Source organism: Xenopus laevis, chromosome 2S, assembly GCF_017654675.1.
Source record: "Xenopus laevis strain J_2021 chromosome 2S, Xenopus_laevis_v10.1, whole genome shotgun sequence".
Lineage (NCBI taxonomy): Eukaryota > Metazoa > Chordata > Amphibia > Anura > Pipidae > Xenopus > Xenopus laevis.
In genome coordinates, this window is record NC_054374.1 from 8,279,686 (window position 1) to 8,300,865 (window position 21,180).

Here is a 21,180-nt window from a genome sequence, read left to right on the forward strand (position 1 = left end):
CTACCGAAGTCAATGTTAGCCTATGGGGAAGGTCCTCATAGGCTTTGCTAGCTTTTTTTGGTCGAACAAAAATCGTTCGATCGATGAATTAAAATCCTTCGAATCGAATGATTCGAAGGATTTAATCGTTCGATCGAACGAATAGCGCTAAATCCTTCAACTTCGATTTTCTAAGACGAAGGATTTAACTTCGACAGTCGAATATCGAGGGTTAATTAACCCTCGATATTCGACCTTAAGTAAATTTGCCCCTTAATGTTTACATGATTTTCTAGTAGACTTAAAGGGGTTGTTCACCTTCAAAAACTAGTCGTTTTCCAATAGATCGACAGAAATAACAGCTTTTTCCAATTATTTTCTATGTGTCACGGTTTTTCTAATATTAAAGTGTCTTTTTTTCACCTTCTGAAGTATCTCTGGGAGGGGGGGGGGTCGCCGACCCTGTAAACTGTTCTAAATGGATACATTTAGTTGATCCATTTCTTCTCTTTGTCCCTGCTGAGCATAATCTCTGGGTTTCATTACAGAGATACAATAGTTGCTGATACTCCAGAAATGTATCAACTCAATGTTGCAAAATTGTAACAGTTCAGAGTCTGCCCCTGAATTACTGAGCTGCCAGACTCAAACACCAGAGACACCAACATTCAACTTTAAATTAGATTTTGGAAAAACAGTAAAAAATAAATAATGGAAAGTCGTTAAAAAAAGTCTTTATTTCTGGGGAACAATCTAAAACAACTGAATTGAAAAAAGTGTTTGGAAGGTGAACAAATCCAAATTATACAAAGATCCTTTATCCAGAAAACCCCAGGTCCCAATCATTCTGGATAACAGGTCCCATACATGTACAGAGCGACACATCAAGAAATGACATACATGTATGGTGGTTGGTTTATTTTCTAATTCTGCCTCACTCTATAGGATTGAAAATTGTCGGGGCCCGTGATCTTGGCAAACAAAGATAAAACTTCCTCGCATTTAGTTGGAAAACTATAATGAAACAGAAAACATGTGACTGTGTTACTAATTGGTTGTGTAATCATGGACTTGAGTAAGAATTCTAAAAAGTGTTTTATTTTACGCCAGGCTTTCAGGGTGACCCTGCTTTTGGTGGTTACGGCATGAAGCCTGCATTTATTGAGTGAAATGCAAAATGATTTGATACTGGCATGAAACAACGTATTCTGAGTTCTTTTGGGTAAATAAAAATTCTACATATAACTTTAGGAATACAGAAAGTGTAGCGATAGTTGAATCACCGAGGGCCCCGGCGGAAGGGACATCTTGATGCCCAAGCTTAAGTTCCTCTAGTATGTGCTTCCGATTACTATGCAATACACAGTTAATCCACCATATTTATTAATGTTGGTAGGAAGGTTACTAGGGATGCACTGAATCCACGATTTTGGATTCGGCCGACTCCCAAAAGATTTGGCCAAATACCGAACCAAATCCTAATTTGCATATGCAAATTAGGGGTGGGAAGGGGAAAACATTTTTTACTTCCTTGTTTTGTGACAAAAAGTCACGCGATTTCTCTCCCGACCCTAATTTGCATATGCAAATTAGGATGTGCATTCGGTTCGACCGGGCAGAAGGATTCGAGCGAATCCGAATCCTGCTGAAAAAGGAAGAATCCTGGCTGAATCCTGAACCGAATCCTGGATTCTGAGCATCCCTACTCCGGACCCATAATTGCCTGTGCTAGAGTTGAATAAGCTTGGGCGACTAACGTCCCATCTGTCATTACCCTTAAGGCCCCCATACAGGGGCAGATAAAAGCTGCCAACAGACCGAGTCGGCGGCTTATTGGCCCGCGTGTGGGGCCCTCCGACGGGCTTCCCCGATCAATATCTGCTCAACCTGGCAGGTTAAAAAAAAATCGGATCGCAGCCGCATCTGTACGTCTATGTGGTCCCGGGATCCCTCCGCCTGTATTAGATCAATTCTGATCCGATCGTTGGGCCCTAGGGCCCACGATCGGTTCAGCCCGATATCGCCCACTTCAATGTGGGCATATCGGGGAGAGATCTGCTTGTTTGGCGACATCACCAAACGAGCGGATCTCTACGTCTATGGTCACCTTTACTGTATGAATATCTTATTTACATCAGCTGAACAGCTGGCTGTAGAGATTAGCATTTTATTTAGCCAACATAAGGTAAGAGCTTAATTAATTAATGCTCCAAGGTATCGGACTGTATCAGCTTGTGGATACAATGGGCAGATGCTGACTGGTGGCCCATACACAGGGATGGCCATTTAATATTTTTCCTATTTGTTTGGGACTTTCTGTATGAAGCAAAGAAAAACTACGCATGCTCTTGATTTCCTCGTCTCATAATCAGCAGACATGTTCAGCTTGGACAAATAAGGTGCAATCAGGATCGTCCAAAGGTCAAAAACTGACCTGCCACAAACTGTCATGAATGCCCAGATGGTCAAGAAGTACCTGACTATATCGGAGACATGTGGTCAGCTTAAAGGATAAGTAATATGTGAATGTAAAATTTATGGGTGCTATTCTACGCATTTTTGTAATTTACATTAATTATTTACAATAAAGGGGAACATGTACTGTTTATATAAATTAATTTTTTTACAACAGCACCACCTGCTGGTCAGTTTCCCACCAGTCTGACCAGCAAGTAGTCAAGGAAGTGGCCGAATCTTGGCGAATCCCAAACCGAATCCTGGATTCGGTGCATCCCTACTGCAAACAGGCAACTCAAAACTGGGTCAGTGTTTGATATTTGTATAATCAGCTGTATCTTCTATTGCCACTACCGTTTCCTTTTGTGGCTTCTTAGAAAACACTGGATACGCCTGGCTTTTGATAATGGATTCAAACTAATGAAAAACAAACAAATGCTGAGGAGCGTGTAAATAAGACAAAGGGCGTACAGTTCAATCAAGTTCATTTTGTAGTCAAACATCATTTAAAGAAACAATGAACCCCCCATTTGAAATGAGCTCATCCATTTGGGCTTATAAAAAACATAAAGTTGCAGAAACACAGTGAACTGCCTAATTCACCTATTCAAACCTTTAGTGCAATGTAGACAGTTATATTAGGAGTAAATCTGCGACTGATCTTCATTGTTTATTTCTGTTGTGGTTTTTGAATGGTTTAGCTTTTTGTTCAGCAGCTCTGCAGTCTGGAATGTTCGCCATTATCAGCCAACTATTCAGCCAAGAGTTTTTTTTTGGATGCTGGGGTCAGTGATCCCCATTTATAAGCTGGAACGTGGCACAAGAAGAATAATTTAAAAACTATTAAAAAAACGAAAGATGGAAACGTGGCTAAGAATAAGACGTTGTATTACATACTAAAAAATATTGTAACGGTGAACTACCCCTTTAAATGCATATTACACAGACCAATAGATTGAGAGGAAACCATGACAGTTTGCCTCTGATTTTCAGGGGCCATTTCCCCACCCCCTTAGTCTTATGAAGTTATTCAGCCCCTTGATTTCCTTGTTCCATGGGAAACTGAGTGACATTAAAGGGATGTTTTTTTTTCAAAACACATCAGTTAATAGTGCTACTCCAGCAGAATTCTGCACTGAAATCCATTTCTCAAAAGAGCAAACAGATTTTTTTTATATTCAATTTTGAAATCTGACATGGGGCTAGACATTTTGTCAATTTCCCAGCTGCCCCTGGTCATGTGACTTGTGCCTGCACTTTAGGAGAGAAATGCTTTCTGGCAGGCTGCTGTTTTTCCTTCTCAATGTAACTGAATGTGTCTCAGTGGGACCTGGATTTTACTATTGAGTGTTGTTCTTAGATCTACCAGGCAGCTGTTATCTTGTGTTAGGGAGCTGCTATCTGGTTACCTTCCCATTGTTCTTTTGTTTGGCTGCTGGGGGGAAAGGGAGGGGGTGATATCACTCCAACTTGCAGTACAGCAGTGAAGAGTGACTGAAGTTTATCAGAGCACAAGTCACATGACTTGGGGCAGCTGGGAAATTGACAATATGTCTAGCCCCATGTCAGATTTCAAAATTGAATATAAAAAAATCTGTTTGCTCTTTTGAAAAATGGATTTCTGTGCAGAATTCTGCTGGAGCTGCACTATTAACTGATTCATTTTGAAAAAACATGTTTTTCCCATGACAGTGTCCCTTTAAGTTTCAGGATCTATCGCTTCAACATGGAAGCAAAATGGCTATGAAAATAAGTCCCTGTGAGTAAGAGGAAAATGTCCTCTCAATCTGAGGAACCACGTAGGTTTATGTAAAATAAATTCATGTTTATATGCTTAATTGTGTGTTAATGCATATTTTTACATAAGCTCAACTGAATAAGTTTATGCCAAAAAGGGGGTTTTCTTTCCCTTTAAAATTCTGACTTACCATCTGAGGAGGCCTAGAGATTGCTCAAATTAACATTAAAGGGGATGTTAAGGCAAAAAAATAAAATCCCATTTTTTAATGAAAAAGAAATCTATCTCCATGATACTTTAAAAACGTCTACAGTTTTTATAATAAACCTGACTATATGTACTGAAATTCCCTTTGTTTATTGCTCTGACTGCTGCAGATAGGAAACTAACTGCTCTGCAGGAAAACAATCATACTTTCAAAAGGCAGGGGGAGCCCCCCCCCACCTTATTTCCAAGCCATGTAGAACTTGAGCAGGTTTGTTTGTTTCCCTATAAAGCAGCCGGCGACGGTGTAGAGATTCATATCCACAGACCCAGTGCAGTCTGCCTATTCTGATTATTAATCAGTCTTGCTGTATCGGCTTCTATGGCAGAGATTATTTGACTTGTGCTGTTTTGATAATATACAACGTTCCCTAAGCTTTACCTCCCAACTTTTTCCTGTGGCACCGAAAAGAAAGGACGTGCTGATGGGCAGACCCGACAACCGCGACCCGCAAAAGGTGCGCCAAGGTCAGCCCGTACCCACCCGATCCATGGGTATTGGGCCGGCCCACACATCACTAATAGCTGCAGAATCGTTTGTGCCCTCTTCACAGTAATTAATGGCTTTTACACACAGGCGTTTTTATACTGTAACAAACACATGCTAGGCACGTAAAATTGGATATTTTGCATTTATATTTGCCTATGACCTAGACCTACTCTCAAAGACTATATGTATATGCCAATCAGGCAGGATAGTGGTACCCCTCCACCTCCCAAATTTGCAGGAAGTGTTCATCATCGATATAGGCACCCGTGGGCTGCCACCCTAGGAATAGACCCTATAAAAACCAACCATATAATCCAGGACGTTTTTTCTTAGAAAACGGAGATGAAGCACACCATACTTCAGCTTCTGCCTTTTTAAACAATTATTGAAGCAAAAATGTGCCACAATAATTTTTTAAAAGGCAGGAGTATAGTGTGCGCTTCATCTCCCTTTTCTAAAGGAAACGTCTTGTTGGGCTTGGTAGCGGCCTGGGATTGAATGCACCCTATGATAACAAGTAAGTGGTATGCAGAAGATAAAAATTGTTTTGGACTATATAGCCCAGGACTACATCACAAAACATAAACATTGTTGTCAGGCACATATACAGACAGAATATTTTATGACCCTTTAAAGGGATACCGTCATGGGAAAACATGTTTTTTTTTCAAAACGCATCAGTTATTAGTGCTACTCCAGCAGAATTCTGCACTGAAATCCATTTTTCAAAACAGCAAATAGATTTTTTTATATTCAATTTTGAAATCTGACATGGGGCTAGACATATTGTCAGTTTCCCAGCTGCCCCCAGTCATGTGACTTGTGCTCTGATAAACTTAAGTCACTATTTCCTGCAAGTTGGAGTGATATCACCCCTCCCCCCCAGCAGCCTAACAACAGAACAATGGGAAGGAAACCAGATAGCAGCTCCCTAACACAAGATAACAACTGCCTGGTAGATCTAAGAACAACACTCAATAGTAAAAACCCATGTCCCACTGAGACACATTCAGTTACATTGAGAAGGAAAAACAGCAGCCTGCCAGAAAGCAGTTCCATCCTAAAGTGCAGGCACAAGTCACATGACTGGGGCAGCTGGGAAACTGACAAAATATCTAGCCCCATGTCAGATTTCAAAATTGAATGTAAAAAAAATCTGTTTGCTCTTTTGAGAAATGGATTTCAGTGCAGAATTCTGCTGGAGCAGCACTATTAACTGATGCGTTTTGGGAAAAAAACATGTTTTTCCATGACAGTATCCCTTTAAGTAAAGTCATAAAAAGGAAAGCTGTACAAGTACTCCAGACTTCTAACCATATAACAACATCTTTCCAGCAACTCAAAAAAAAAAAAAAAAAAAGCATAAATATTATTATTATTCCTGATCCCTGCAACTATCCCATAGCAATTATCTCTGGCTTCATCCATGTGATGTCATCTAAATGCATTAGAGAGAAATATTACACTCTCCGAAGCAATCCCCTAATGTAAACCAGCAGATACAGCCTATGATAATGGATGGGATCCCAGAGCCGTTTCCTCTACATGCAGATTAAGACTATTGCATAACTCGCAGAATTCTTTCCAGCCACTTCAGAAAGCTCTCAGTTTAAGTGCCCTACAAAAACAGAGATTGGGAGACCAAAAACAGAGATTGGGAGACCAAAAACAGAGATTGGGAGACCAAAAACAGAGATTGGGAGAGACTTACTGTTACGTGAAAAAGAGGAGCCCAGGTGACGTTTAAAAAGTAGAAAATCTTTATTTTAGACATAAATAAGCCTGACGCGTTTTGTGCCAAGAATGGGCACTTACTCTTCAGCCTATGAGTAAGTGCCCATCCTTTGCTTCTTTATGTCCTAAATAAAAATGTTCTACTTTTTATATATCACCTGGTGCCTCTTTTTTTTCATGTAACAGTAAGTCTCTCCCACTCGCTGTTTTCGTATGGCTTTACCAAATAATATGGCCCTTGGACGGGGGGGCTTTTTTTGGGAATTGACTTCTGTGTTTGATTTTTTTTCCCTTTATGGGATAAAAATCTATTTGGAACTCTGTATTATTACCTAAATAAGTAGAACTTCACAGCACAGTGATAGAGTAGATTGTATTTAAGTGCCATAGCCCCTTGCTGGAGAGGTCAGTGATGTTCTCAAGTACATAATTCACATGTTGTTCTGAATAAGCAGAGGGGATAAACAAACACAACTTCTTCTATGCAGACATTACAACCCAGGCCAGTGCAAACTAAAAACATTACTTGAACCTTGTGTCGGGGATACTGAAGGTAAAGCTGGGCAGACTTGCTAAACTACAACTCCCAGTATGTCCAGAAGACTCAGTGCTAAGAGCTGAAATTCATCAGATACCTGTAATTATTCTCTGCCTGATTTCTAGCAAGTTTTGCTTCTTACAGCTCTCACTGATACGATCACTCCCGGCTGCTCAAAGAACTCCCTGCTGCCCAAAGAACTCCCTGCTGCCCAAAAAACTCCCTGCTGCCCAAAAAACTCCCTGCTGCCCAAAGAACTCCCTGCTGCCCAAAGAACTCCCTGCTGCCCAAAGAACTCCCTGCTGCTCAAAGAACTCCCTGCTGCTCAAAGAACTCCCTGCTGCTCAAAGAACTCCCTGCTGCCCAAATAACTCCCTGCTGCTCAAAGAACTCTCTGCTGCCCAAAGAACTCCCTGCTGCCCAAAGAACTCCCTGCTCCCCAAAGAACTCCCTGCTCCCCAAATAACTCCCTGCTGCCCACAGAACTCCCTGCTGCCCACAGAACTCCCTGCTGCCCAAAGAACTCCCTGCTGCCCAAAGAACTCCCTGCTGCCCAAAGAACTCCCTGATGCCCAAAGAACTCCCTGATGCCCAAAGAGCTCCCTGCAGCCCTATGTGCTAATACAGAAGCCATCCCTGCAAGAAAGGGGATTATCTGTCATATAAAGCCCGCACACGTCACGTGTCAGTCCCTATCTGCCCCACAAGCTACAGATGAAGCCGAACACAATGTACCTGCTCCTGCCGCCCAGTCCCCCCTCCCCCAGACTGCCGGAGAGCAAACTGCTCGCCCCCTGTAGCCCATAGTGTGGGGCCACCTGCACACGGACAGGGTCTCACCAGGTATCCGGCTCCTCCTCTTCCTCGGCTCCCGGAGAAGACAGCGGAGGAGAAGGCGAAGACGGAGGAGAGATTTCCTCGGGCTCGGCCATGTTTGACTGTTGACGTTCCACGTCACTATCCCGGAAAGCAGCGCCAGTGTCGTAAAGACAGGAAAGTGACGCCTTGTGGCCAGAGCAGCCGAGCGCTTCCAGTCTTTTTTCTTCTTGAAAGGGGCGTTCGTATTATCACTCGCTGCTGTATGAAGCGGCTCCTTCTAATCTCCAGGGCCGAAACATGGCGAGTGTGGGCACCTGCAACAGGCCAGAGACTCAGCCTCCTACACATTAAAGGGGAGTAACTTAGTATGTTACACAATGGCTAATTCTAAGCAACTTTTCAATTGGTCTTCATTGTTTATTTTTTATGATTTTTGAATTATTTGCTTTTTTTCTTCTGAATCTTTCCAACTTTCAAATGGGAGGTCTCCATACCTCCCAACTGTCCCTTTTTTGGAGGGACAGTCCCTCTTTTGACAGCTCAACCCGCAGTCCCTCATTTGTACTGGAAAGTCCCTCTTTTCTCTGCACTGAACAGCCAGAAAAAGAAACAAAGTTTCTCACTTAATTGGCTTTTAGCAGAGAGCCCAGAACAGCTAACAGGTGCAGATAAGATACTTCGTAACAATTTTGAGACACAAAAACACAGTTTAGATAAGGAGAAATATTTTCACACTTTCATAACCTGCCAAATTTTGTAAAACAAACATGGTAATTAGGGGGTGTGGCCACAGAAAGGGGTGTGGTCAAAAAAATTGCTGCGCTACATGCGGAAAAAAATTTTTTGTCCCTCTTTTTACTTCCAAAATGTTGGGAGGTATGATGTGTGTGTGTTTAGTCTTAGTGTGTGTGTGTCTTTAGTGTGTGTGTGTGTTTGGTGTGTCTTTAGTGTGTGTGTGTGTGTGTGTGTGTTTGGTGTGTGTGTGTTTGGTGTGTGTGTGTTTAGTGTGTGTGTTTGGTGTGTGTGTGTGTTTGGCGTGTGTGTGTTTGGCGTGTGTGTTTGGTGTGTGTGTGTTTAGTGTGTCTTTAGTGTGTGTGTGTGTGTGCTTGTTGTGTGTATGGTGTGTGGCCAGCCATCGTGGTAACACCTGGTCCAGCAGCAGTTCTTGCAGAAAGGATAGTCAGTGGGGGATTTTTTTTTTTAATATAAAACTTCAGGCTCATCCAGCAAAGGCTGAATTATACAGCAGTTACCGCTGTAAATAGCAAAGTGTTGTAAATAGCATTCTGTTATTGTATGGGCCGCACAACAACAGCTACAAGACACACACACACATGCACTGTCTATCCCTTTAAATCCTTCCATCAAAGGGGAAGTATCTTTTTTTTAACATGAGATCAATGAATCTTGTCTGCTATGCCAACTAAGAGAAATCGGTGTCTGTTTTTATAAATGGGTGTGCCTTTAGGGGGTGTGGCCACAAGTGGGCGTGGTCAAAAAATTTTGCCAGGCTACGCGCGACAAACAGTTTTGTCCCTCTTTCTTGCTCTGAAATGTTGGGAGGTATGTGTGGATATTCCCCTTGTGATACAGACAACCAATCAAATCTGCTTTGTGGATATCCCCGGGAGGCTGCCATACTTGATAGCATGGTGGCTAGAATGTCTATGTGAGTTTTTTTGTGATTTATCACATATATGTATGGTGCAAATGAATATGGCTAAACATGCCATATTTTATATGCTGCACTTATTGCACGAGGCTAAAGTTTGAGCTTGTCAATAGCAGCAATGATCCAGGACTTCAAACTTGTCACAGGGGGTCACCATCTTGGAAAGTGTCTGTGACACTCACATGCTCAGTGGGCTCTGATTGGCTGTTGAGAAGCTAAGCTTAGGGCTCGTCACTAATTATCCAGCAGAAAATGAGCTTCCCTGGCTGTAATATAAGATGATGCTACAGGTTTGCTGATTATTAAATTCTGATGCTAATTGCACTGGTTTCTGTGCTGCCATGTAGTAATTATGTGTATTAATTACTAATCAGCCTTATATTGTGACATTTCTATTCTATGTGTACTGTATATTGTGAGTGGCTCCCTAAGCTCAGTAAGTGACAGCAGCACAGAGCATGTGCAGTGAATCAGCAGAAAAGAAGATGGGGAGCTACTGGGGCATCTTTGGAGACACAGATCTTTACTGCTAAAGGGCTGTGGTTGCCTTGGGCTGGTACAGAAGCACAAAACATCATGTACAACATTTCTAGCCCCTGTCTAGTTAGGCTTTAGTTCTCCTTGTTCTAAGCAGAGCAACAGCACAACAGGTTTCTTTTCTCTGACTTATTGCTCTTGCCAAATCAACCAGCAGGTGGCACTGTTGTTACAAATTCATGATATTACCAGATTAATATCTTAATTACCTGCTGTTTCGGCAAAAAATTACTTAATATCTTGGAAATTAACAAGAAAAAAATAATGTAAATTGCAAAAGTGCTTCGAAGAGAGCATTTTTTTACCTAAATTTGTTTTTAGGGTTTATAATGTCAGACAATGTATTTTTGTTAGTTTATATAAAATTCGGTTAAAATTGGCAAAAGTAAAGTAAGGATCTCAAAAGAGATTGTACACATTCTGTGTGCTGGTTGGTTGAATTTCTAGTGATCGGTGGGCAGTTGCTTCTATCTGACAGTGGGAAAGGTAATGAGAAAATGAACAGGATTATTCCTGCACATTATAGAAGACAGAGAGGTTTTAGCACAGTGTAAATAAAATGCAGTTTTTATTTATATGTTTTTCTACAAATAGTCGGGTCCGAATTTTATTCAGAAGATGCTTTTTTGCCATAAGGCAATACCTTCATATTCTAACCGATAAAGCTGCTGAACAAGGCATTGTTACAATATTAATGAGCGGAAAATTCCATTTAAAAAAGGGTCCTTATCTGAGAAAGCTGTAATATGCAGTTATATTCTGCCAATCAGCTGCCTCCTGCCTGCGGGGCACAGAATTTATTAATACTACATATGCCCTGACCTATAAGGATGGTTTCACTTTTCCAAATGATCAGGAAGGGAGACTCTTCTTGGTTACACCTTCCCCTTGTCCCAAACCAGGCTCGGATCATCTTCTAGTGCCATTTGGAAAAGTTGGAATGTCTTTAGCTGAGTGTATCTTTTTAACTGGCAGTTTGGATGCACTGACAGACTTTGGTTTGGGAATCCGAGTCGGACCAGTGCCACCGGCTGCTTCCTCTGGTACCTGCAATATAAAAAAATATATATATATATCAGCTGCGTATCAAGATGCAAAATACCCAGTTTATACTCAGTTGCACTTAAAGCGGTTGTTCACCTTTGTGTTCATTTAGTATAATGTAGAGAGTAATGTTCTTAGATAATTTGCAGTTGGTCTACATTTTTTCTATTTTTATTATTTAGCTTTTTATTCAGCAGCTCTCCAGTTTTCAGTTTCAGCAATCTGCTTGCTGGTGTCCAAGTTACTCTAGCAACCGTACATTGATTTGAATAGGGGCCTGGAATAGGAATAGGAAAGGCCTGAATAGAAAGGTGAGTAATAAAAAGTAGTAATAACAATAAATGTGTAGCCTTACAGGGCATATGTTTTTAGAGGGGAACAAAGACCCCCATTACAGAACTGGGAAGAGTCAGAAGAAGAAGGCAAGTAATTAAAAAAAACTATAAAAATGAAAAAATAAAGGCAAATTGAAAACTTGCTTAGAATTAGCCATTCTGTTACATACTAAAAGTTTAATTAAAGTAGGGATGCACCAAATCCAGGATTCGGTTTGGCATTCGGCCACGATTTGGGCTTTTTCAGCAGGATTTGGAATCCTTGTGCCTGGCCGAACTGAATCTGAATCCTAATTTGCTTATGTAAATTACGGGCGGGTAGGGAAATCGTGTGACTTTTCGTCACAAAAAAATAATTTTTTTCCATGTTTTCCTTTCTTGACCCTAATTTGCATATGCAAATTAGGATTCGGATTCAGTATAGTATTCGGCCAAATCTTTCACCAAGGATTTGGGGATTCAGCCGAATCCCAAATAGTGGATTCGGTGCATCCCTAAATTAAAGGTGAATCACCCCTTTAAAACGTAATATTGCAAATTTCACCGTGTTCTATTACTACACAGTGATGTTTTACATTTTACCAGCGTTAAACATTACTGTGGTCTCCTGAGAAAAGGAAAATGGGCAGTAGAGTATCTAGTAGAATTAAGTCAAAGGTGACTGGACAATGAAAATGTTTCACAACTCATCCGAGTGGCTTTTTCAATTCAGCTGAGGTTGCCTTTGACTTAATTCTACTAGATATTGTATATCATGACCTGGATAAATAAGAATCTTCATAGACATAAAATGGGCTGTATTTTCATGTATGTTGGGCAAAAATAAGCCTTTTTTTCCCCTATAAAGTTTAACATACATGTTACCTGTAGGTGGCGGTATTGTTTTTTCATCACAATTTTATTTCCCTCCTAGTACCTCCTGTATCTGTCTCACTCTATCAAGTAATTCCAGCAATGACTTTTGGAACAAGGTGACTACTCTCCTTGGCAACTTCGGGCTACTATAGAAAATGCATCACCGCGTGTGCTTTAGCGCAGGCGATTTTTCATTATAGCCTAAGGGAAAACACGCTGAGGCAGTTCGGGGCGAGGCGATTAGTCGCCAGGCGACAAAATTTTCCCGAATCTCCTCGTGTGGCCTTACTCTTAGAAGATGAAAAATTACACTTTACACTTCAATATTAGAAAAACGGTCACACATAGAAAATATAAAGTATTTGGGAAAAGTCTTTGTTTCTAGTGATCTATCTGAAACCAACTGAACTGAAAAAAGTGTGGTTCACCTTTAAGGTAACTTTTAGTGTGTTACAGAATGACCAATTCTAAGCAACTTTTCAATTGGTTTTTATTATTTATTTGTTCTAGTTTTATAGTTATTTGCATTTTTCTTCGGACTTTTTGCAGCTGCTTTGCTTTGACCCCTTCTACAAAAAACAAATGCTCTGTAAGGCTACAAATGTATTGTTATTGCTACTTTTTATTACTCTTCTTTCTATTTCTGCTAGGGGAATTTGGACCCTAGCTACTAGATTACAGATTACTTCAAATGCAAATTGACCAGCCCCTGAATAAAAAGCGAATTAACTCAAAAACCTTAAATACATCATACTAAAAGTTATCTCAAAGGTGAACAACCCCCTTTAATGATAATGAGCTATAAGCTGCTTAATAAGCGGGTCGGCTGTGGAAGGACTTTATAGACTATAATGTGTCTAGTACCACCGAGCTCGACAAAATAAATACATTTATACGTTACAATTTCAGCAGGCCGGCCAGATTTAAAGCATTTCTTTTTTTTTATTATTGTTAATCAACCTAATGTGCCATTAGTTAAACAAATGTTCTGAAGGCTGAAACCAGATCCAGCTGTTATGAATTCATTTATGGTTTCTGTCCTGTTCACATGCTGTAACATTTTCCAGTACAGTAAAGAAGAATGTTGGTCACTCGCTGGTAATGTATATCTGTATGCGGTTGCTCACACATTACTGTAAGTGATTGGCATGGAAAGTGTCTGCTGAGTTGCAACGACCCTAAAACGTTACACAATTCTGGGGGTGCAGTGAGCCAGCCGCCCGTTATAATCCCTTCTATTATTAATTAACTGCTATGAATTAACTTGTCCAGAACAGCCTGACCCTCCTCAGTATGTTTTCTACCCGTTTCCGTGGCAATTGGGCTTTCCCAGGCTTCAGATTAAATTGCAGTGTTCATGCGGATGACCACAAATCATATTGGGACTGGTTGCCCGGCTAAAACGATTTTACTGGTTTCATGGTGGAAAAATGACAGAATGCAGAGAAGATGTTGCACATCTGTTACTTTCTATAAATAATTCCAGCAAGGGGCCAGTATTCTATTGTCCTCTTTTAAAGGCATGTAAAGTCAAAAAAATAAAATCCCATTTTTACTTTCTTTAATAAAAAAGAAACCTATCTCCAATATACTTTAATTAAAAAATGTGTACAGTTTTTATAAGAAACCTGACTGTATGCAGTGAAATTCTCCCTTCATTTACTGCTGTGGATAGGAATTGTCAGACGGTCCCTAACTGCTCTGCAGGGAAACAATCATACTTATGAACAGCAGGGGGAGCCCCCGCCTTACTTCCCAGCCATGCAGAACTCAAGCAGCTTTGTTTGTTTCCCTGTAGAGAAGTCGGCGACTGTGTAGAGATTTGTATTGGATTTTATTTTTGCCTTTACATCCCCTTTACTGTTTCCAACTCCAGCCGCAGGGACAAAGATCATGGACCCAGATTTAAACAGATAAACTGGGATTCTATTTGGAGTATTATTTTGCCCGCCTTACTTCCCAGCCATGCAGAACTCAAGCAGCTTTGCTTATGACGATCCCTAAGCAGCCCAGAAAACACTGAGCATGTGCACAGTCTTAGTCTTGCAAAGATGTATAACAAAGTTACAAGATGGTGACCCCCTGTAGCCAACTTTGAAAGCATAAATTATTTGTTTGATTAGGCTTGTGGTGCAGTAAGTTCATGTTTATGTTTAGTATACAAAATACAGCATTTCTAGCCTTATTCTATTTTACACTTTACATGCCCTTTAAAAAGCGTGGAGGAGAGGGTAGCTCTCGTTTAGATTATATACTGTAGTTTCCAGGCCAGCCAATTTAAGATTAAGGACATAATTTTAATTGTGGAAAATAAAATGTAGGGATGCACCGAATCCAGGATTCGGCCTTTCTCAGCATCCCAGGAATCCAGGAACCGAATCAGAATTTGTATAAGCAAAATAGGGGCGGGAGGGAATTAACAAGACTTTTTATCTCAAAACAAGAAAGTAAAAATGTTTTACCCTTCCCACACCTTATTTGCATATGCAAATTAGGATTCGGGTTTGGTTTGGTATACGGCCAAATCTTTCACAAAGGATTCGGGTGTTCGGCTGAATCCAAAATAGTGGATTCAGTGCACGCCTAATAAAATGTGATTTTTTTTTTTTTAACTTCTACAAACCGGCTCCTGCTTCTCTACTCGTTGTGGTTCGGCTTGTGCCAGCCTCTTTTTTGATGTCTTCTTGTGTTTACTCCCTCTGCTGGTGAGCCTCTACATTGTACCTTACACACTGGTTTTTTTTTTGCTTAGATTTCTAAGGATTTTTTACATTAGAAAAATGCTGCTTAAAGGGGTTGTTCACCTTTGAGGTAATCTTTGGTATGATGTAGAGAGTAAAATTCTGAGACAATTTGCAATTGGTTTTCATTTTTTAGTATTTAAGGTTTTTGAGTTATTTAGCTTTTTATTCAGCAGCTCTTCAATTTGCATTTTAAGCAATTAGGTAGCTAGGGTCCAAATTCCCCTAGCAACCATGCATTGATGTGAATAAGAGACTGGAATATTAATAGGAGAGGCCTGAATAGAAGGATCAGTAATAAAAAGTAACAATAACAATACATGTGTGTGCGACGCCCAATTTAAAGCTGCAAAGAGTCAGAAGAAAAAGGCAAATAACTATAAAACTATTAATAATAAATAATGAAAACCAATTGAAAAGTTGCTTAGAATTGCTCATTCTAGAACATACTAAGAGTTACCTTAAAGGTGAACCACCCCAGCATAAGTAAACCTTTAAGATAAGTGAATGTAAAATTGATGATATTAAGGGATACGTGTCCTGTTTATATGAATGAATTTTGTTCCAGCAGCTCCACCTGCTGGACAGTTTCAGACGATTCTAACCACGAAATAGGTAAAGGGATCCTGTCATCGGAAAACATTTTCAAAACGTATCAGTCAAAAGAGCAAACAGATTTTTTTATATTCAATTTTGAAATCTGACATGGGGCTAGACATTTTGTCAATTTCCCAGCTGCCCCAAGTCATGTGACTTGTGCCTGCACTTTAGGAGAGAAATGCTTTCTAGCAGGCTGCTGTTTTTCCTTCTCAATGTAACTGAATGTGTCTCAGTGGGACATGGGTTTTTACTATTGAGTGTTGTTCTTAGATCTACCAGGCAGCTGTTATCTTGTGTTAGGGAGCTGCTATCTGGTTACCTTCCCATTGTTCTGTTGTTTGGCTGCTGGGGGGGGGGAGGGAGGGGGGTGATATCACTCCAACTTGCAGTACAGCAGTAAAGAGTGATTGAAGTTTATCAGAGCACAAGTCACATGACTTGGGGCAGCTGGGAAACTGACAATATGTCTAGCCCCATGTCAGATTTCAAAATTGAATATAAAAAAATCAGTTTGCTCTTTTGAGAAATGGATTTCAGCGCAAATTTCTGCTGGAGCAGCACTATTAACTGATTCATTTTGAAAAAAATGTTTTTTCCCATGACAGTATCCCTTTAAGTAAGTTGTCAGGAGAATTTGTAAATGCAAAATAGGGGCGGGGAGGGTATAAGCAAGCATTGGCCCTAGGACCCTGTGACCAGAATATAGCCTTTATAAACCGAAGGTTTATCTAGATATGTCTATATGTAAATATCTGGATGTGCTGCAAAATTGTGCTTACTATTGGGCATTAGGCTCGGAGGCAGTACTGGGCAGTGAGAAGTTATTTACAGGTTTTTTTGCCTGCCCAGAAATGAGGAGAAATAAGGTTGGAGTTGGTCTGTAATATAAGCTGATGCTACAGGGCTGATTATTAAATTCTGATGCTAATTGCACTGGTTTCTGTGCTGCCACGTAGTAATTATGTGTATTAATTACTAATCAGCCTTATATTGTGACATTACTATTCTATGTGTACTGTATATTGTGAGTGGGTCCCTAAGCTCAGTAAGTGACAGCAGCACAGAGCATGTGCAGTGAATCAGCAGAAAAGAAGATGGGGAGCTACTGGGGCATCTTTGGAGACACAGATCTTTACTGCTAAAGGGCTGTGATTGCCTTGGGCTGATACAGAAGCACAAAACATCATGTACAACATTTCTACCTACTTCTTTAGTTAGGCTTTAGTTCTACTTTAAACTTGCGTTCTTGTAATATATTAAGAATTCTTTCTTTCTATGCTATCTTTATTTTTTGGAGATGGACTTGGCTCTGCATTTGTCATGATATTCCCAGCACTTTTGTAGAATTTGGATTTGGGAAAAATCCTTGGTGTTTATTCAAATCAAATCTGTACCCTGAGCCAGTGCTCCTCTTCAGTAATGAAGCACCTACCTGGGGTACGTTACATCTTAACGCCTCCATCTTTTTTCCTTTCCCATTGATCACTTGAGCATCTCTAGTCAAGGACATGTGCAGTAAAGCAATTTTTACAATGTTACTATCCATTGCATTCGTAGTGTATGGAAATTATTTTTAAAAATGTGAATTATTTGGATAAAATGGAGCCTATGGGAGACGGTCTTTCCATAATTTGGAGCTTTCTGGATAATGGGTTTCCATATAACGAATCCCATACCTGTAATAAATACACTTGGGAAATTGAGATATTTAAAGGAGAAGGAAATTCCTGTTATACTTGGGCGTGCCAAAAGTTAGGTGCTCCTATCAGCAGAAAACTGCACTGGCCCGGGATTCTTCCTTGAAGGCGGAGCATCAATTGGTCTGTATGCCTACTTTTTAATATCTATGATAAATAAAGAGTGACTTTTTAACTTTGAGAGTATTGACTGGGAATATATTTTTGAATTTTTGAATTGAGTGCCCTTTGGAGTTGGGGGCTATATCCCAGCACTTTTGGCCCCTTTTTTGACAGGCCTGTATAGATTGCAGCAGCTGAGTAGTTTTTCCAAGTTTCTTTGGATTTTTAATGGATCTTGGCAGGTTTGAGCTAATAAAACACCAACGAAAAAAGAGAAAAAATTATAAATATCTAAAAATCTTCACCTGATGTGAAAAAATGTGATTTGTATTGTAATCAAGATTGCTCGTACATTTCACATTTCCATAAACTAGTCCCTGATGTCCTTCTGTGCTTGAATCCAGGATATTCCAATCAATTGTAGCATCATGTTTTTAACATCCCAGATTTAGTTCTATAGCCTTCACTGAATAATAGGAAATTAATCAACACCCTACTTTCCTAATTTTCTAAATCATGTAACGTGCTAAATTGTTGAGCAGAATCGCAAACAACATCTGGTTTCTCTACTTTTCACTGAACTTATCAAATACAGCCAGAGGCCCCCGTTGAGCTCGCTCTAGTCTTTATAGGGCAGAGACGTTGGCCAAAAAGGCAGAGTGAACCCAAAATGTTTGTTATGATATGAAATCATCAAGGCACTTGGGAAACAAAACCTGCTGTTTTATAGAATGTTGCGTGGCTGCTAATGAAAAAGCAGTGGGCTTGATGGACATTAACTCTGCTGTATGGAGATTAAAAAAAAAAAAATACACCTTGGAAAGTCATTATGGATTTGGCGTCTGCTTTTGAAATCATATGACGCATGCTGTAAGCCATGTGCCTTTAATGCAGGTATTGCTGGTACAAGAGATGCAGAGAAATAGAAATGGTTCTATAAGGTCAATCTTGATGTTTTTATTTCAGCCACCTCTCAGCAGGTCCGGACTGAGAATTAAAATAGGCCTTGGCATTTTAGATACACAGAGGCCCAATCAGCCCACATAGAGGCCCAAGCCTCCCCCACCAGCCCACTAAATACTGACTTTCTATTGGACCTTATAGCAGCCCCTCTGGCATTTGCCAGAACCAGTCCGGGCCTGCCTCTCAGGGGGACATTGTAGAATTCAAGAGAGGAGAAATGCTTTACATGGTGTTACAGCTTCTGCCAGCCTAGACACAATCCAAGGAGCTATGGAGAAAACGGCTCCTACAAAGCCAATCCTTTGTCATTGTGAGTCTCTAAAAATGGAGAGGAACCATTTGTGCAGCAGTTCATATTCCTTGCATGACCTTGTGCTTTGAGAAGCTCCTGTTCTCTGGAGAAAACGCTTTGGATCACAGTGATGATGCCTTCAACACTGCAGTATCAAGTACTAATAGCCGTGCATTGGACAATTTTGGGTGACCGTATATTCAATAATGGCTACTCACGGATCCTCTCAATATGGGCAATGGGAAGGCGTCTGTTATGCATTTGATGATCAAAACAAACCTTTGTAAGGCTTTTGTCGGCTATAGCCCTTAAAGGAAAACTTTACCCCCAAAATGAATCTTTTAGCAACAGATAGTTTATATGATATAAAGTGGCATATTAAGAATCTTGCCTAACTGGAATATATATTTAAGTAAATATTGCCCTGAATCTTGCCTTGAACCACCATTTCGTGATGGTTTGTGTGCTGCCTCAGAGATCACCTGACCAGAAATTAGGGATGCACCGAATCCAGGATTTGGTTCGGGATTCGGCCTTTTTCAGCAGGATTCGGCCGAACCTAATCCGAGCGGGAGGGAAATCATGTGACTTTTTGCCACAAAACAAGGAAGTAAAAAATGTTTTTCCCCTTCCCTTCCCTAATTTGCATATTCAAATTAGGATTCGATTTGGTATTCGGCCAAATCTTTTGCAAAGGAATCCAAAATAGTGGATTCAGTGCATCCCTACCAGAAATACTGCAGCTCTAATTGTAACAGTAAGAAGTATGGAGGCAAAAGATAGAACTCTGTCTGTTAATTGGCTCATGTGACCTAAGAAGTATAGTTTGTTTGGTTTGTTTATGTGCACCGTAAATCCTACGAACCCAGGGGACGGCCCTTATTTTTTAAAATTGCCATTTTCTATGTAGGATTACCCAATGGCACACTCTACTAAAAGAGTATATTATTATGAAAATGGTTTATTTACATGAAGCGGGTTTTACATATGAGATGTTTTATGTAATATATTTTTATAGAGACCTACATTGTTCGTATAGTTTTCCTTTGGGTCAGGGGTAGAACTTTCTGTAAAGAACTGTATTTATACTGTTCTTGGCTCTTGGCCTTGTTTTTTTTTTATATATATTTGTAACCTTATTGTGAATTAAAGGGGTCATGACCTAATGGTGTTCTTCTGCAATGGAAGGCTGAAGTATGAAAACCTATACCTTAGAATTATTGGCTGAAAGCTTAGTGTATTAAAAAAAGGAACCAATTAACCTGGCTGGGTGGGGATATACGAGCTGTGACTGATTTATGTAGCTTGCTGTGCTACAGATCCATGAGGGATGGAAACAGATAGGCCAACAGGCATGTGAGACTTCAGAAGAATGACGCCTTCAGCTTGATGCATGAGACATGGCTACTCTATGGTCTGCCCCAGATCTGGTCAATCAATGCCGCTGGCCTGGCTTCGGACAGTAATGATGGTCATCTCATTGTTTCTACCTACTTTGCAGGTAAAGTGACTGAGGTAGTCACTTGGGAGAACTGCCCAGAAGGAGAAGCATTTGAGATGAAGAATAAAGAAGTTCCACTTAGCCACTTTGATAGAAAGTAAGGAGAGATTGCAGCAATGTCTGTTGACTTCTCTAGTTTGCAGCCGCCGGTTGTTGATCTACAACTCCCTGGCATTCGTGGATATGGACCTGTATTATGTAAATAGAAACTACCAATTCCGATGCTAGATTTATTAATATAAAAGAAAAAGGTATGTAATAAAAGATAATAATAATAATAAAAGCATTACCAGCCAGCTATCTATCTATCTATCTATCTATCTATCTATCTATCATCTATCTATCTATCTATCTATCATCTATCTATCTATCTATCTATCTATCTATCTATCTAATACACAAAAGCCATGAATATCTTGTAAATGATATCCTTATAAACGGTGAGTAGTGATGTCATCAGTTATAAACGGTGAGTAGTGATGTCATCAGTTATAAACAGTGAGTAGCGATGTCATCAGTTATAAACGGTGAGTAGTGATGTCATCAGTTTTAAACGGTGAGTAGTGATGTCATTTCTGTCACGACTCACTAAAACGTGTGTATTATAATAAATAAAGTACTCCCTGTTGCAAAATATGAGGATATTAAAAGTGACCTTCGGCCTCCTGCTTTTATATGGTCATGGAACTCCTCGCTGACTTATAATATCCTTATATTTTACAAAAGGGGGGACTTTATTTACCATATCTATCGATCTGCATGTACTGGAGCTATTACACAAAATGCTTGTAACCTAGGGGTTTCAGATCTTTTTTGTAACTT

General features: G+C 40.1%; 2 protein-coding genes across 3 annotated transcripts in view; both read right to left on the reverse strand.

The window, feature by feature from the left end:
* The window catches only part of tbc1d23.S (TBC1 domain family member 23 S homeolog), a gene marked incomplete in the record, with an annotated part of 42,521 nt that extends 34,458 nt beyond the window's left edge, over positions 1-8,063 (reverse strand). Inside the window, 1 exon segment of the mRNA NM_001091381.1 lies at positions 8,037-8,063.
* Positions 8,064-10,649: 2,586 nt separating this feature from the next.
* The window catches only part of LOC108709197 (filamin A-interacting protein 1-like), a 138,300-nt gene continuing 127,769 nt past the window's right edge, over positions 10,650-21,180 (reverse strand). Inside the window, exon 6 of one of the 2 annotated variants that reach the window (XM_018248828.2) lies at positions 10,650-11,275. In XM_018248828.2, the coding sequence (XP_018104317.1) occupies positions 11,138-11,275 (138 nt within the window). In that variant the 3' untranslated portion in view covers positions 10,650-11,137. The remainder of the gene's footprint in view (positions 11,276-21,180) is intronic. The other variant, XM_018248829.2, reaches the window with a different exon arrangement.